The 14,904-nt window shown below is 37.8% G+C and overlaps 1 protein-coding gene across 1 annotated transcript in view; it reads right to left on the bottom strand.

Annotated features, from left to right (window-relative positions):
- The window catches only part of LOC114058629 (receptor-type tyrosine-protein phosphatase N2-like), a 334,161-nt gene that overhangs the window by 123,891 nt on the left and 195,366 nt on the right, over positions 1-14,904 (bottom strand). The window contains exon 4 of the mRNA XM_027886151.1: positions 765-882. Coding sequence (XP_027741952.1) covers positions 765-882 — 118 coding nt within the window. The remainder of the gene's footprint in view (positions 1-764; positions 883-14,904) is intronic.

Here is a 14,904-nt window from a genome sequence, read left to right as displayed (position 1 = left end):
TGTCATTTTTATGGTCCTAAAATTTCCTTCTGGGGTTTGTGTGGTTGTGTTGCACTTAAAAGCCTGTAGGATAGAACAGACCAGGTAAAAGAGTATTTTTATATGTGTAACTGTGTATGAAGATGGTATAACTACAGGTTCTACAACCATATGATTTTACAGAATTACAGATGTGTCTCTTGCAACTGATAACTACAAAGTCATCCCTCAATACCTTTTAAGCCATATCCCAACACTATTTTCTGTCATGGGAACTTGCATGAATCTCTCCTTCCTGGACAAATTTTACAACTACCACTGGGAATCTACGGACATCAGATCAATTATAGCTGTGTTTTGGAAGAATATGACTTTGAAAATATAATTAGTTGCTCAGAATGTCACTCAATACTTAGTCCAGAATAAAATGTCTCCTGTGGATGAGCTACTGTATAAGTCTGCCTTTTTCAGCCAGTCGTAAGTAGAGATGGCTGAATTGACACTAGAAAATGCATAAATTGAGTGAAAGGTCTGATGTTTTGAATTGACACCTTAATTAATGATAGAAAGTGTATTTTCTGAACTTGATGATAATCAGAAAAACAAGGTTCAGGGTTTTAATTCATTCTGTCCAATGAACATTCAGTGTGCTGTATGACTATTTCCCCCTTATATAAATAGTGGTTTTGGTGAGGTTTTTAATTCCACTTCTGTTCCAATTTGTTCCTTATCGTTTGGAAACTCTTCCAAAACCCTACCAGGCAAAAACACCATAGAAGACTCACCTTCCTGTGTCAGATCCTTCAGATGCAAATACATCAGGGCGTCTGCTGTGGATTTTGTGAATGGCTGAGAGTTCCTGACCAATAACATGCTGTGTATAATCATCTCGCCAGGTAAAACCTGAGAAATAACAAAACAAACAAACAAACAAAAGCAGATACACTCTTTAATAACGTGGAAGTTTGGTAAAAATATATGTAAACAATATTAAAATTAAAAAGAAGCTTTGTTCAAGTGGAACCCAAGAGTGAACTACAGATTCTTCTCTTCCGTGTGAAATTCTGTTAATGAAATCTTGCTCATGAAACCTCCTTGCAATGGGAGGAAGACAGTAAATCATGTGAGGACATTTTAAAAGCCTTTGCTATCTGCAGAATTTTAGCTGGTTGCAAAACAGCCTTAATAGATATAAAAGGGTTCTTTGGGAAAGGTTGCTTCACCTCTTCCCCATTCACAGCAAACTGTCCCTTCCCTGTTTCACCCAGGAAACTATGGGTTTAGAACATTAAGGAGCTAATACTCCCATTTTACTACAACACACATGGATGTCAATGTAAGTTATCTTTACATTTAAATTTTGTGACAAAGAACTTTACAACCAGGGGGAAGTGCAACTGTGAAGTCAAATTCCAGTGCTTATGTACACGCACTGTCAATCTCATGGTAATCATACTTGAAATAATGATGTAACTCCAAACATAATTGTTGCCCAATTTGTAGATTTTTAGATGTTACGGTTATCTGTAATTATCTCATAGCTAAATATCATATAATTGAAGAGAATTTCTGCTTTTATGCCACCTGCAGCGAAACACCACAAATCTCTCAAGTGAATATTGATAAAAGTTCCAGATAAAGTTACCCCAGTAATATCTGCCTGTAAGAACCACCTAAAGAACAATCCTCCCAAGCACCTGATGGAAGCAGTTGGATCTGTTTGTTTGAACCAGGAGGGGAAGTTGTTAGAACTTGGAAGGAGGATTTCTGGTTCAGTCCCCTTTCACACACACGTTATAAACTTCCTCCCCATCTACAGACATCAGGATTGTTGGCATGGGCAGTCTCTTTGGACACAGCTAAAGCATCACCAGGCTCAGCAGAAGCCAGAACGTGGCCACCTTGCTCCTTGGATGGGTGCTTTGTCCCGTGGGCTCTTCAGATTTTTCCACAATATTGAGGTGGAATTAATTGCCTGTTTACTAAAGTCCAGAATTAAAAAAGAAGTCTGAGCAGGAGATTTGTCCATTCTGCCAAAGCAGACAGTTCTGAGCATGAAGAAGTAAAAATAATTACTTTAATATTTTACCAATTTTCATTCAGGAAGAGACAAATGGTGTAAGATTAGACAGGCCTAGGAGGTATTCAAACTGTGCTTTTGTATGGGATTTAGACAAGTTTTAGGAAAAGAGGTCCCCATTTGGGCAAGATTTAGGTGGACTGCATCCCAGATTTTTTTTTTTTTTTTTAATTAAAGAAAAAAATAATAATAAAAATTCTGGAAACACTGTAAACATACATGAAGGCTTCAATGAACAAAAGAGCTCTCTGCAGCTTCATTGGTGATGCTTCTTTCTCCTTTTCTTAAATAAAAATGTTACTCAAGTTTATTGAGGAAACACTTTACCTGAAGCCATGAGAGATGTTAATGGCTGCAGTAAATGACTCCAGACCCTTGGGAGGGGGAAGAGTCTCTGCCTCTGTCTAATCTGGTTTTAGTTCTGATTCATCCCTTTCAAATGCAAATCTCACCTTTTCAAACGTGCCATGTAATAAGACGGATTCAAACAGTTTCAAAAATCTAAATCTAAGGCTGCTCAGAACACGTTTTTATGTGAACACACAAAATGAGCCACCATGAACCCATGATTATTTTGGTGCAATTTTAATGTTATTAAATGATTTTTAAAACAAAGTTGAGATATATGTCTATAAAGAGCTATATATATATTATATATATATTCAAGTTTAACTCTGTGTTGCTTATCACTACACATTTCTTTTATAAATTCACGCAGGAGAAAAAATTAAGATAACTTTTCAGTTTAGAAGAATGTGCAACATAAAAAACTTCAGCTAAAATACATATATGCTAAAATCATTAGCATAACCATAAAACTACTAGTTTATTAACTATGTGTCCAAAGTCACTAGTTTCATTTTCTAACTCTAAGCCAATACTAACCCTATTAAAGGCTAAAAAATACACGATAAATAACACAAAATTTGAAAAATAATAAACCTAATTACTCCAAAGAGCTTGGTTTAAAATAAAGCAAGAAGAGTTCAACCATGGTACCTACATACATACAGGAAATTTGTTTCTCTCAGTCTCTGAGCAATTCATGGTTTTATGCCTCAGCAAAACAATGTTTTCAGTAAAAGAGTATAGGAAACAATTGTGATCCCAGTTCTCACTGGTCGTGACAATGATGCGTCTTTTGTTATCTTCAAAATATTTCTTTTTCTTCTGCAGCACAATTTTAGCATTTTACCCTAATGCATTTCAAACCATCCTTAATGCTGTAAAATAATGTAAGTATGGCATTAAAGCAGAGCAAATAGATGAAAGAAAAACAGAATACTTGTTATAGAGCTTAAGAAAGTAGAGTTAAGGGAATGTGCTCTCTCAACTGTATCTCCAGCTCTTCTAACTCACTGAAGAGTTAAAACGTGACACGGATGAAAAAAATATGGATTTTAACTAAATAAAAAATTCCCTCTTCAGGAAGTTAACACTGCTGTTTCTTATGCAACAATCTCAGGAACTGCAGCGTGCCTAAAGCTAACCTTGTGCCAATCATTTTCCAGCATTGTTTCAGTTTCAAAAATATATCTCCCCCACACTGAGCTGAATAAAACAGCACATTGAAGCCCCAGAATGCCGCGCTGACAGCTGCAATCAGAGTTAAGGTTGAGAAGGAGCATATGACGCCGTATGGTGATTTCCTGTTCCCTTTGTCTCTGCCGTCACACCTCGCGCCAGCTCCGGCCTCGCCACCCAATTATTGCAATTTCTGTCCAGTGGCTGAGCAGGATCACAGCAGTGCTCTCGGACACACATTACTTCCATGTCAGTAACGGGGAATGGGATGGGGGGGACTCCCAGCCCCTGTGTAACCATCCCCCCCGTGGCAGGTCTGCCCCGGGACCTGCAGCTCCCAGCCCTGAATTCCCACAGACGGACAATGTCAAGGAAAGAGAGAAGGAGCCTGGTTGACACTGCAATGACGCAAATACTGTGACAGCAACAGCAGCAGATACAAAGTTGCTCTCAGTTGAACATCAGAGGTAGTAGCGGGACCCCAAGAAAAACAGCCATCGGCACAAATTTCCCCTACAAAAAGCAACGCTTTTCACTGGTGTCAGTCCAAGGTTTAATTATTTTTTTATTTCAATTGGAATTCCATAAGCTAAATGCACCTGAAAAGGGAATGCCAGTATAAAGACAGTGAAGGCAAGACATTAATACATTTAGCAAACTCAACCTGCAAAATCAAAACTAATGGAGTCACTCTAGTCACGACTCAGTCTTTCCTTATTAGCATCAGGTATCTCCCCAGATATTTTCTTCCCACAGAATGGTTTATTATTATTATTACCCACAACTACAAAAAGATAATGAAATTACTCTTGTTTAGGTCCCAGTTATGTTCAACATTTACCAATGACTACATCAACAGAGAGTACATGTGTAAGAATTATTTTATTGGTTGAAATCAAATCAAAAGCAAGCAGAGTAAATAGTGAAGAAAACAGTTTCACAGATTCACACTGATAAAGATAATATTAGTTTGTGTCTCCAAAATTAAAGTAAAATTTGTTTTCACACTTATCATACAATTTCACTTAACCTGCTCAATTGGCTTTGCTGCTATAGCAATTACACAGAATTTTTGAAAAATAATGAAAATTTAAATACGCATTTCCTTCTCTCTGCTGTTCGATTTTTCTAAGGAATGGCATTTTTTCAGGTATGTTTTTGACTCTGTTTTCCATTTTAGAGGAACTTGATGTCTCTCCAAATATACCTGACCACATCATTAATGCATGTAAATTGTAATAGCAACAGTTGAAAATATTCATCTGCTACTTTTCTGTCTCAATTTATTTTAGTTCAAAATTATTCATACAAATAATCTTCCCTCCCTCTGAATGTCTAAGCAAGAAAACCAACAGCTTTTTTAACAGTGCAAAGGAGTTTTCAGAAGAGCTCAATTCAAGTCGTTTAAGGAAACAAGAGTTCTCATTGCCTGAAGATCTGGTTGTGCAAATGTTCCTGCTCCTATTCCCAACTCTTTTCCCAGCCAGCTTGGCTGAGGCTGAACCAGGCTCTGCAGGCAAGTCCAGGAGAACCTGTGTCTGGCAGGGTAATGCCATGAGACTCTTTCAGCTCTTGTGCCAATTGAAATCCCAAATTATTAGTTCTGCATCAGTATATTAACAACAATTACTTTTATGGGTCAAGTTCATTCAAAGCCACAGGAGATTATTCTGCATTGGCAGAAACCTATATACTAAAGCTTGGTTCTTCTTTGTCAGGAAAATCCCCATAAAAAAGGCCAAAAAACCTCAGAATTATTGAGGTTTGAAACCAGAACAGGTACTATTTTTGGGCTCTGACACAATTTTTTGGTAATGTTATCCACTTTGTCCCTACATGGTGGATTATAAAATAAGTTTTTCTCTGAGATACCTTCAACTGCTACTTCATTTCAGCCAGGAAACTCTCAGCTGTAGAGCTCAGAGACTTTCATCCCCCATGCCATGTGTTGCAAATTGTTAATGCCTCCTTTAGCTGTCAGAATGTCTGCAGAATTGGGAATGATTGGCTTTCTTCCCTATTTTCACAACAGACAGGTCAACGTATAGACGTGCCTTTCTGCAGGCTGCCTTTCCACATTCTCCAACGGACCTGCACATGTTCTCATTCCAGACCTCCTTTTTCAGAACTCAAGGACATACCCAATAATGTTCATATATGTCAGCTCCAGCTAAGTTAAAATTGCAGCTTTAATGCTGAAGTAGTTGTATGTATAACAGAATTAAGTTGTTCGATTGCTATTGCTGTATTTTCTACTTAAAATTGAAGCCAAAAGATAAAATCCTGGTGTTTCCTCTTAAAATAGAACTTTGTCCAAAAGCAATTTTGCAATGCAAAGGACAAGTTCATGGCAAAAGTAGTAATAGAGAAGTTAAACCCAGTTCTTAAACCACAACCTTTAATTCCTCTGTATCTTTGTTTTAGAATATTCATTTGTACTGAAAATTGTGACTAAAGATGATTTCTTTAAAACTGGAAGAAAGTCTGTCAAGACACTTTTCACTGCACTTCCATGAAAACTTACTCTAATTGAATTTGTTTGCTCAGGTCAGACTCTGCGTTTGCCTCCTAGATGACAAGGACCTGGTACAGACTCTATTTGAAGAGATGATTGAGGGTTATAAACAGTCATCACCAGTGTTGTCCAATACATTTCAGTAGGAACTGTGGTCATTCTCTCCTGAAAGTCCTCAGGAGCTTTTGGTATTTTCCTTCCCTTTTCCAGTGACGAGTACTGGACTTGCACTGGTGAGCTTGTTGCCCTCTTTTGGAGCTTCTGCTGGGCTCTTTCTAACACTGAGGAATTTCAGCTGCTACATTCAGCAGCAATTCACTCACAGGCAAAGAGCTTCCGTTTGAATGAACAGATGAAAGGGCTGCCTAAGGATTATGGCTTCAAATTTTCATACGTTGTTTTATTATACATAAAAGTGGTAATCTCCACAGAATTAAATTACCAGCATGATCTGCTTACAGCCCTGATTTTAATTTACTCTAAGTAACTATCCCAGAAGGTGGAGGGAAGACTTTTTTCTTCAGTTTTTTTGAAATTTCTATTATTTGAAAAAGCCAAATGAGTGCTTCATTTGCCAAGGATATTATAAAGTGCTCTCACAAGACTCAGTATGCAATGTTTCCTCACTTTTATTTCAGCTCTCATAGAGAGCTACAAATAATTGATTTCTATAAGAGAAAGTTTCTAAGCGTTGCATAAGACTTCTCTGCAACTGGAGCTGATAGTAATAAAATAATAATATGATAATGCAAAATATGTCTCCTGACTTCCACCTAGAATAGACTACTTTCCAGAGATTAGAACAGAATGGATACATGAACGGCTTCCTGAATCCTTCAGATAAGCCCCATACTATTCACCATGTTGTATAAACCTTTCCACAAATTGCTGACTCTCAACCTGAAAGCTGATCATTCTCTTCTCAGAAATGTTTTTTAGGAAGAAAGGGAGGCTGTCTTGCAGGGCTGTAACTTTTTATTAATGTTCAGCTTCAATTTAACTCATGGTCAATCACACCTTTAACTTGAATGCCTTTCTGCGGTGTCTAGGCTGTGACATATTTATTAAAAAAACAATCAACTGTAATATATAGTGAGTAAAGGTGCACCTTCTATGCCTCCCTTTCTTCTGACCCTGGACTATGCACAGACATTTCCTCAGTGCTGTCAGCCCAAGGAGTTTTCATGAACATGAGAAAATATTCACATGCACTCAAAATAGTGATACTAAAATAAAGATGAGACTGCTCGTTTCACCGAGCTTTGAACCCAGCTGTGGTAGCTGACAATCACGGCAAGATGCATGTAACTATTCCAATTTAACCCAAAAGGTCTGATGTTACTTCTACACTGCAAAACAGCTCTCTTTACTATGTTAATCCTCTGCAATCCCCTTTTGGAAAAAGAAGTGACGATCTTTCATTTTCTGTCAAAACATCTTTCATTTTTCTCTTCCTTTCTCCTTACTTTTCTACATTATTCCTTTCCAAAATGTCTTACCACCACTGCACACTTTCTTTCATCTCAAACACAGGATCTCTTTAAGTATGCAGAAACTGGTTGTGATACTAGACTGTACAATGCTAAGAATGGAGATTTGTCCAATAGTAATTAACAATGGGTATAAAATCAGCATGTTTTTCTTCTCTTTTTATTTTATCCATTTCATTTCATGCTAACAGTAGGATGACAGCCTTCTTGTCCTGAAAAATACAGTTCCTGGGAAAGGACTTTTGAAGTGTCTTCAGTCTGGGAATTAAAACATCATCTATAACAAGGCAGAATTGGTTGAAAATGTCCCAGCACTTAAATGAGTATGGAAAATTAAGAGGTTACACTCATTCTAGAAAATTCATCTCAAATCTGCAGTTCTTCATGTATTTTTAGATGCTTATGAGCAGAACTGTTCTTTCAGGTCTGCCCAGTGTTTCTCACCCCCACTTTGTGTAACTGATGAACTCTCATTGATGTTTGTGAAAAATCAATTTTTGACTGTCAGAGGAGTGTTTTGAACTGCACGTGCAAAGCCAATACCCAGGGGTGCCACAGCAGGCTGGACAGCAAGGGCTGCAGCTGCAAGGGCATCTCCACATTTGGTTGGGAACATGAGACTTTCAGAAGGAAGTACAGAGCACTCGCTGGCAGAGTGGACGGAGGGTTACAACAAGTCAGAGCAAAGTTTCTCCAGGATACTCCCTGTGTACCTCATCAGGAAATCCAACATACCTGAAACACTTTCCCTAGCAAAGGCCCACACTCTCCCCTTCATCACGACAGACTGAAGCAGATAAAAGATAATTTGTTTATTTTAAAGGCTTGGCAAAAACTCCGTACAAAATTTGTGGGGAACCATATCCCCCATTTTCCACTTTTAAGCCATCTCTCTTGTGCTGTAAATTCCTCCTGGGAGAGGCCATATATTGCATGCATTTGCAGAGTCTCTTTCTGCAGCAATAACAATAACAATAATTGTTATTGTTGCTATTATTATTAATAAAAGCCCAGCAGTGGCAGAAGCGAGGGTTCCCTTAGGAACCTTGTAAGGATCTCGGGGGTTGAAAGCTGGGAGTTTTCCAGGGAAGTGCATTAGCCAAGCCAGTTTGCCTGAAGCAAAGATGAACAATCTGCAGGCCATGCTGCTCCCCTAAAATCTGATTAGGGCTCCCCAGGTTTCATTTTGAATTCACCCCACGTAAAGAAATTCACACAGTGAATTTGTGCAACTCTGAAAAGCATTTTCAGCTGTAGGACTGTTTGAATTATCTTCTTTTTTATTCTCTTGTGCACATAAACTTTTTGGGTATTGACCCTCCAATCCCCTGCAATGGAGGATGCAATTACTGTCCTTTGCATGACAGATATTTTTTTTCATTTAAGTCTTTTCAGTCTTTGCATTTCAGGGCTCTGATTTATAATACAAATACAATTAACAAATCATTGTACCATTTGTAAGCCAAGGTACAGTATCTGACCATGTTTTTGCTGGTGACTATGGGTAAAAATTATATTATTTTACTTACTTCAGTCAACAATGAAAAGGATTTAGTGAGAGAAGCTCTGACTGCTGTGGTTTCCGACACGGTATTCATTTTCCCTCCCTTGTTGCATCCAGTTAATATCTTAGTGAGTTTTAATAACATTTTTGGACAGTTCATATAGTGCTGACTCATGGATTCCCACTGATGCTTTGTCAGCTGCATGCACTGTGATTTCTTTCTAACTTCTTTACTGTCTTCTGGGGTTGATCTCTCTGAACACTTAAAATACACCATGCTACAAGCTGTGATTCAGTTTTTCCACAGTGTACCACAATGCAACTAAAAAGATTCTTTTTTTTTAATGTCTAAATTATTTTTTTTGAGCAAGACTGACAGTGAATTAAAATATTTACACTGGAAGAGCTGGAATAATCAGATATGAACTTAAAGCCCATAAAATCTGAGTCTTTATTAGCACAGCTGCTGTTGATGTCCATTCATAACAACACTTCACTCAAAAAGCTTCATCATTTTTTGCTCGTAACTATAAAGAGAAGTTAGGTTTAAATGTTATTTAATGAAAACTCTGAATAACAAAATGCCTCAAAAAAAGAAACAATGATAGAACACTGAAACAAAACATACAGAGGGAACGTGAAATTTCTATACCTCTTGGGAACAATTTTACCCCTGTGAGTTCTATGTTCAGCTAAAATCTGAATATTCTGAAACAGCTCCACTAATTTCATGCCACCAGGGTGTAACACTAACTGCACAGACCTGCTGTACCCAGCGTGCTCACTATGAACTACAGAGAACTTTGGGCAAACGCCACTGTTTGAGGTGTAGCCTGGACCTGCAGGCTGAGCCACAGAGGGGTGAGCACCATGAGGGGGCACCAGGAGCACACTTGGCTCCTTTGGAATCTCTGCCCTTCAACTTGAAATGCAGCACAAGTTCTGAAGTTCAATTCTCTATCTGCATTTCTTGAAGTGTTTGAATACTGTAGAACTGGGCTGGCATAAACAAGGAACAGCGAGAAAAGCGGAGTCCACCAGGAGCCACTGCAACGTGGTGGGAACCAAGTGGCAGGTAGCTGCTTTTTTAATTAAGTTTAGTGTATTTCTATTATTTAAGGACTAGAAACAAATATCAAAGAACTGAACATATTTTCAAAAACACCATTAATTCCAGGAATTTGTCCATCAGCAGTCCTGAATGCTGTACAAAGCAGCAAATCTCCTTCAGAACAAACACTGAGGCGAAGCAGCAATGACGTTAAAGCATTTCAGAACGTTGGTGGTGTAGCTCTTATGTCTCTCTCACACTTAGTATTGTTACAGAAGATAAGTCTTCTGATCACTGGCTGGCAGCTTTAAGAAAAAATGATATATTTCCAGATAATCGACTGCTACCTATTACCATACTTTTGATGTGGTGGAACATTCGTGTCCTTTATTTTCCGCTTCCTCAGGGTATTCTGGTTAAATGTCACATGCATTTTTCTCCCATGTTAAAAAAAACCCAAATCTGAATATTAATTCTTTTTAAGAGAGGCATAAATGTAGTAAGAAAGGAACATTGATTATTCTATTCATCTATAAACTACTCCAATAGGCATATAAATAATACTGGAAAATGTAATGTAGCTTTAATTAACAGCAGTGCTACCCCCATGTTATAACAATCATGATAGATGAAGCCTGCAGCAATCAATCTGATTGCTCTGAGAGCAGTTTAAGCTAATTCACAACAAAAGACACAAAGTTGAAGTGCCAGAATATCACATATGTTTTACAAGTGTATTGTTATTTAAAGTAAGATCTCTGTATCCTTGACCAGGTTTCTGTTTTTTAGTAAAGAAACTTTAAGCGACTCTCCCTGCAAACGTAACCGAGAGCTAAGGTGTCCAAGACTTCCATACACTCCTCCAAAAATGTTTCTGATATCAGAATAAAAACACAAAGATGTGCCTTCTTCTCACTTCAAAATGCATGTGGTTCAGTTCCCCAAACCTATAGCTCAGGAAGGTAACTTACCCACAAAATGTTTGCTGTCATGGTCCCAAAAGGCACAAATCTTAGGAAAGAGTAATGAGGGAATAAAGTATTGAAAATGTCCTGCTTCACCCATTTACATGCCACAGATCTGGGATTCATCTGCTGCTCCCTGTTCACAGCACCTCACACAGCGTTAGGGCTTCTTAACAGAAAAAATACTCTCTTTTTATCTAGAGAAACAATCAGTTTATTTTATACTTTAGGACTATTTGCTGCAAGGAATAAACTAGAATCTAGTATTATCTTGTTTTATTTACTATGACAAATAAAACAGAAACACGGGGAATTGCAAATTCAATGATTTATTACTAATTTGCTATAACTACTCACCATTTATTTCTATGCCTATATATAAAGATAAACTATATTTATAGATTTTACTTTACACACATTATATGACAGAAGAAAATATTTCCTTCCCTCAATTACTTCTCAGCTAAATGCCAAAGGTTTGAACATATAAACTGAATACGTCTGTCTTGACAGCCAAATAGAACTGAGATTTTGTACTTTACATTATATTTAGCAGGGAGACAGGTTTGGTCCATTTTGCTCTATTCTTTACCAAGGTATGCCCTTGAAACTCTGACATTTTTAGATGCCAAATGTATTCAGTGTTAGGAAGATAATTTTTGATCATTCTCTTTGATTTAAAGTACATTTAAATTGGTCAGGATTTCCAAGATTACAACAAAGATATTCTTATCCACATTGATATGTCATACAAAAGACAATTAAAACTTTTTCACACTCATTCTGTATTTAGGAAAAAATCTGTTTGGTTGACTGTGATGTTTATATACTTTGTGTGTGTGTGTAATATTGGTGGGGGAGGGTGGTGATCCCCATTACAGCCAGGGCTAAATAAGATTGTCCCAACACACCAGCTTTCAGCTGCCTGAGCACCACCATCAGTGCAAGGTGTGCTGCAGTCCCCAGGTATCCCTGTTCCTACAGCACCTCTCCTGCACATCCAAAAGTCACTCAGGATTCTCCCAGTGGTACCTGACACACAAGCAGGGCCCCTTATTTCCCTAAAGACTGAGCAGGTTATTCTGTGTGAATAAGCACACCCCAAAAAACCTTTCTCTCCACCAGCCCTGGTGAAGTCTAGCTAGGTAGTTGCCCAGAACAGGTTTTGCCCCAAATTTTGTGCAGCCTTGGATGTCATAGGCTTTTCAGATGTGGTTGGATGAACAAGTGCATGAAAACCCTCCTGAATGGGGACTTGTGTAACTGTTGTACAGAAAATGCTAAAGGGGACCCTTTCCCACTCTCCCCACTCTACATGGCCTCACATTGCTAACAGGAATAGGAAGCAGTAAGTGATATTTTTGTTACTCCTGTTATCAGTCATATTAATGCCATATCACACAAATCTGACAGTCCAAGTGAGGACCATGAGGGTTGTAAATCCTGTTTACTTTTAGTGTAATCTCTTCAAACGCGCCTGAGGAAAGCAAAGCACTTTTCATAAAACAGAAGTCAGGCCCATGAAAGAATAACTTCTTGTCAGGTGTTAGGATTGGTTATCCCTAGCTGTTATACCAAACACCCTCATGTATGCAGCCTGGATATATCCCTTCTCTTGTTATTCTTTACATCATTTTTGTTAGCCAGGGAAAGTTTTCCTGACATAGTTTTGACAATTCCACAATTAATTTGTCTTCATTTCATTGTGTCCTTAATAACACTATGTAGGCAACAGATGTCAAGACTTTCCAAGTGGAATGAAGCAGAAGTGAGCTCACATCCCTAATAAATTGTTTATTGAATATTTATTTTTACTTGGATGACATAGTGCTAGTGAATCTGCCGGTGGTAAAGCCCATGCTTACAGGCTGCAGCACAACGTTTATTGAAGCAGCTATTCTTGCCAAATCTATATTGCATTTATAAATCTTCAAAACAAGCCCTGGTAAATGTCACTTCTTCTTAAATGCTTGGCAGAATCAATGACAAGTGATGCTGCCTTTGCCCTTGAAGAATTCATGTGTTTGGATCTGAGTCCAAATTCTAAAAACCTGTTCAGAAAAACACGCAACATAAACACACACGCAATGCACCAGAAGCGCCAAGGAAAGAAAGGAAAATTTACTTTAAATACAGAAGTTCAATAGCAGCAGGAAAGCTCATCTATAGTTTTTTTAGACTTTCATTGTAAGCTACTATACACTACCATAAAGCCCATAAACTTACTTCCATTCTGCACTGGAATATTTTGCAATGGCCAACCATATGCTACCCAAAAGCAATCAGTTGATTTTGATATGGTTTTAGTATCACATTTTTTTGATCACCTTTTGAAATAAATATAAGTATAAAATAATATAAAAACCAAAATATAGAGTTATAATAACTTATTCTAGCAAAATGTAGAAACTATTCCAGCATAACATCAGACAATACTATGCACCATGGATTTGTGTTTCCTAAATTTATACCCTTCATTTTCCAAATGATAATTCTGATTTTTTTAAATTATATCTTCAAATTCCCAGAGAAATGAAACACACAATCTGAGTAAACCAGAAAAAAAAAAATAGTTATATCTCCTCCAACTTTTTGAATGCCACCAGTGAATTGTGGAACAGTCTGCTCAGTGTCAGTGGGATGCTCATCTCCAAAAGTGGAGCTGCTCTGTTAGCAGCAAGTCCAGATTTGTTGTCATGCCTGACATGGCACAACCCAAATGCTTTTCTAAGGAAAGCATTGCAGCATCCTCGTTTTCAGTCTGGTTTTGTAACAGTCATGGTTTAAAAGAGTATGGGGTAGTCTAGTCAGGGTTCTGAATTATACAGAAAATGGCATTGCTCAAGAGCATGTCAGCTGGCTTAGGTTAATGACACGTTTCTGTGGCAGAGCTGCAACTACATCATCCTTTTGCCCACGGTGGATTTCTCAGAGTTAGGGGAATTTATTTCCCTGAGGAAAAATGCTGTCAGCACAGGGCAAAGAAAGAGACCAGATAAAGAGAATCCATGGAGATCCAGCAGTGGAAAGCCCCTCTCCTTTGGAATTATAATCCCCACAGCACCTTAAACCCTCCAGCCATGGACAGTAGGGCATGCAGCCCTTTCTCTTTCCTTGCATAAGGATCTTTTCTCCAGGGGATAAACTGGATTCTTCTAGGGATAAACTGCACATGTGGTTCTTCTGACTTGGCCCACAACTCTCTTCACAGCACCTTCCTCCCTAACCAGAACCAGTATCTTTTTTCTTCTTAGCAGAACCTACACTTGTCTCACTCCCAAACAGTGCTGGACATGTTAATTAAACAGAAAATGATCAGCAGAGTTTGTCATAGAAATGACATTGCAATGATAGATGAAATCTTGGGGCAATATTAATTGATAAAATACAAAGGGAAATGGAAAAAAGCATTGATTCAAATCAAGACATTCTGTTTATTGGTAGAAGAAATCACCATAGTAAAAAAAAAAAAAAAAAAAAAAAAAAAAAAAAAAAAAAAAAAAAAAAAGAAAAATTTATCTCCATCTATTGATGGCTGCCAGGCTGCTAATTGCCTCAGAACGGAAAACTGGCTTTGAATTGGGAGTAGTTCAAAATGAAACAAAAACCCCACAGCCTAGATGGTGATGATGAGCAAAGCATGACTTCTCAAGCATACATCTAGGAAAATGAAAGATAAAAAGATGATTTTGCTACTTTTTCTTTCCAAATTAAACAAAACGCATTCACCAGAAAAAAATAAAATAGAATGTATAACCTGCTAGCAATTTTACTCTATTTAGTAGCATCCCTAGGG

This window comes from Empidonax traillii, unplaced genomic scaffold (genome assembly GCF_003031625.1).
Source record: "Empidonax traillii isolate 1590-97213 ecotype Southwest subspecies unplaced genomic scaffold, ASM303162v1 scaffold178:size2223814, whole genome shotgun sequence".
In the NCBI taxonomy this organism is placed as follows: domain Eukaryota; kingdom Metazoa; phylum Chordata; class Aves; order Passeriformes; family Tyrannidae; genus Empidonax; species Empidonax traillii.
Note: the sequence above shows the minus strand (reverse complement) of the source record. Positions and strands in the feature narration are given on the sequence as shown.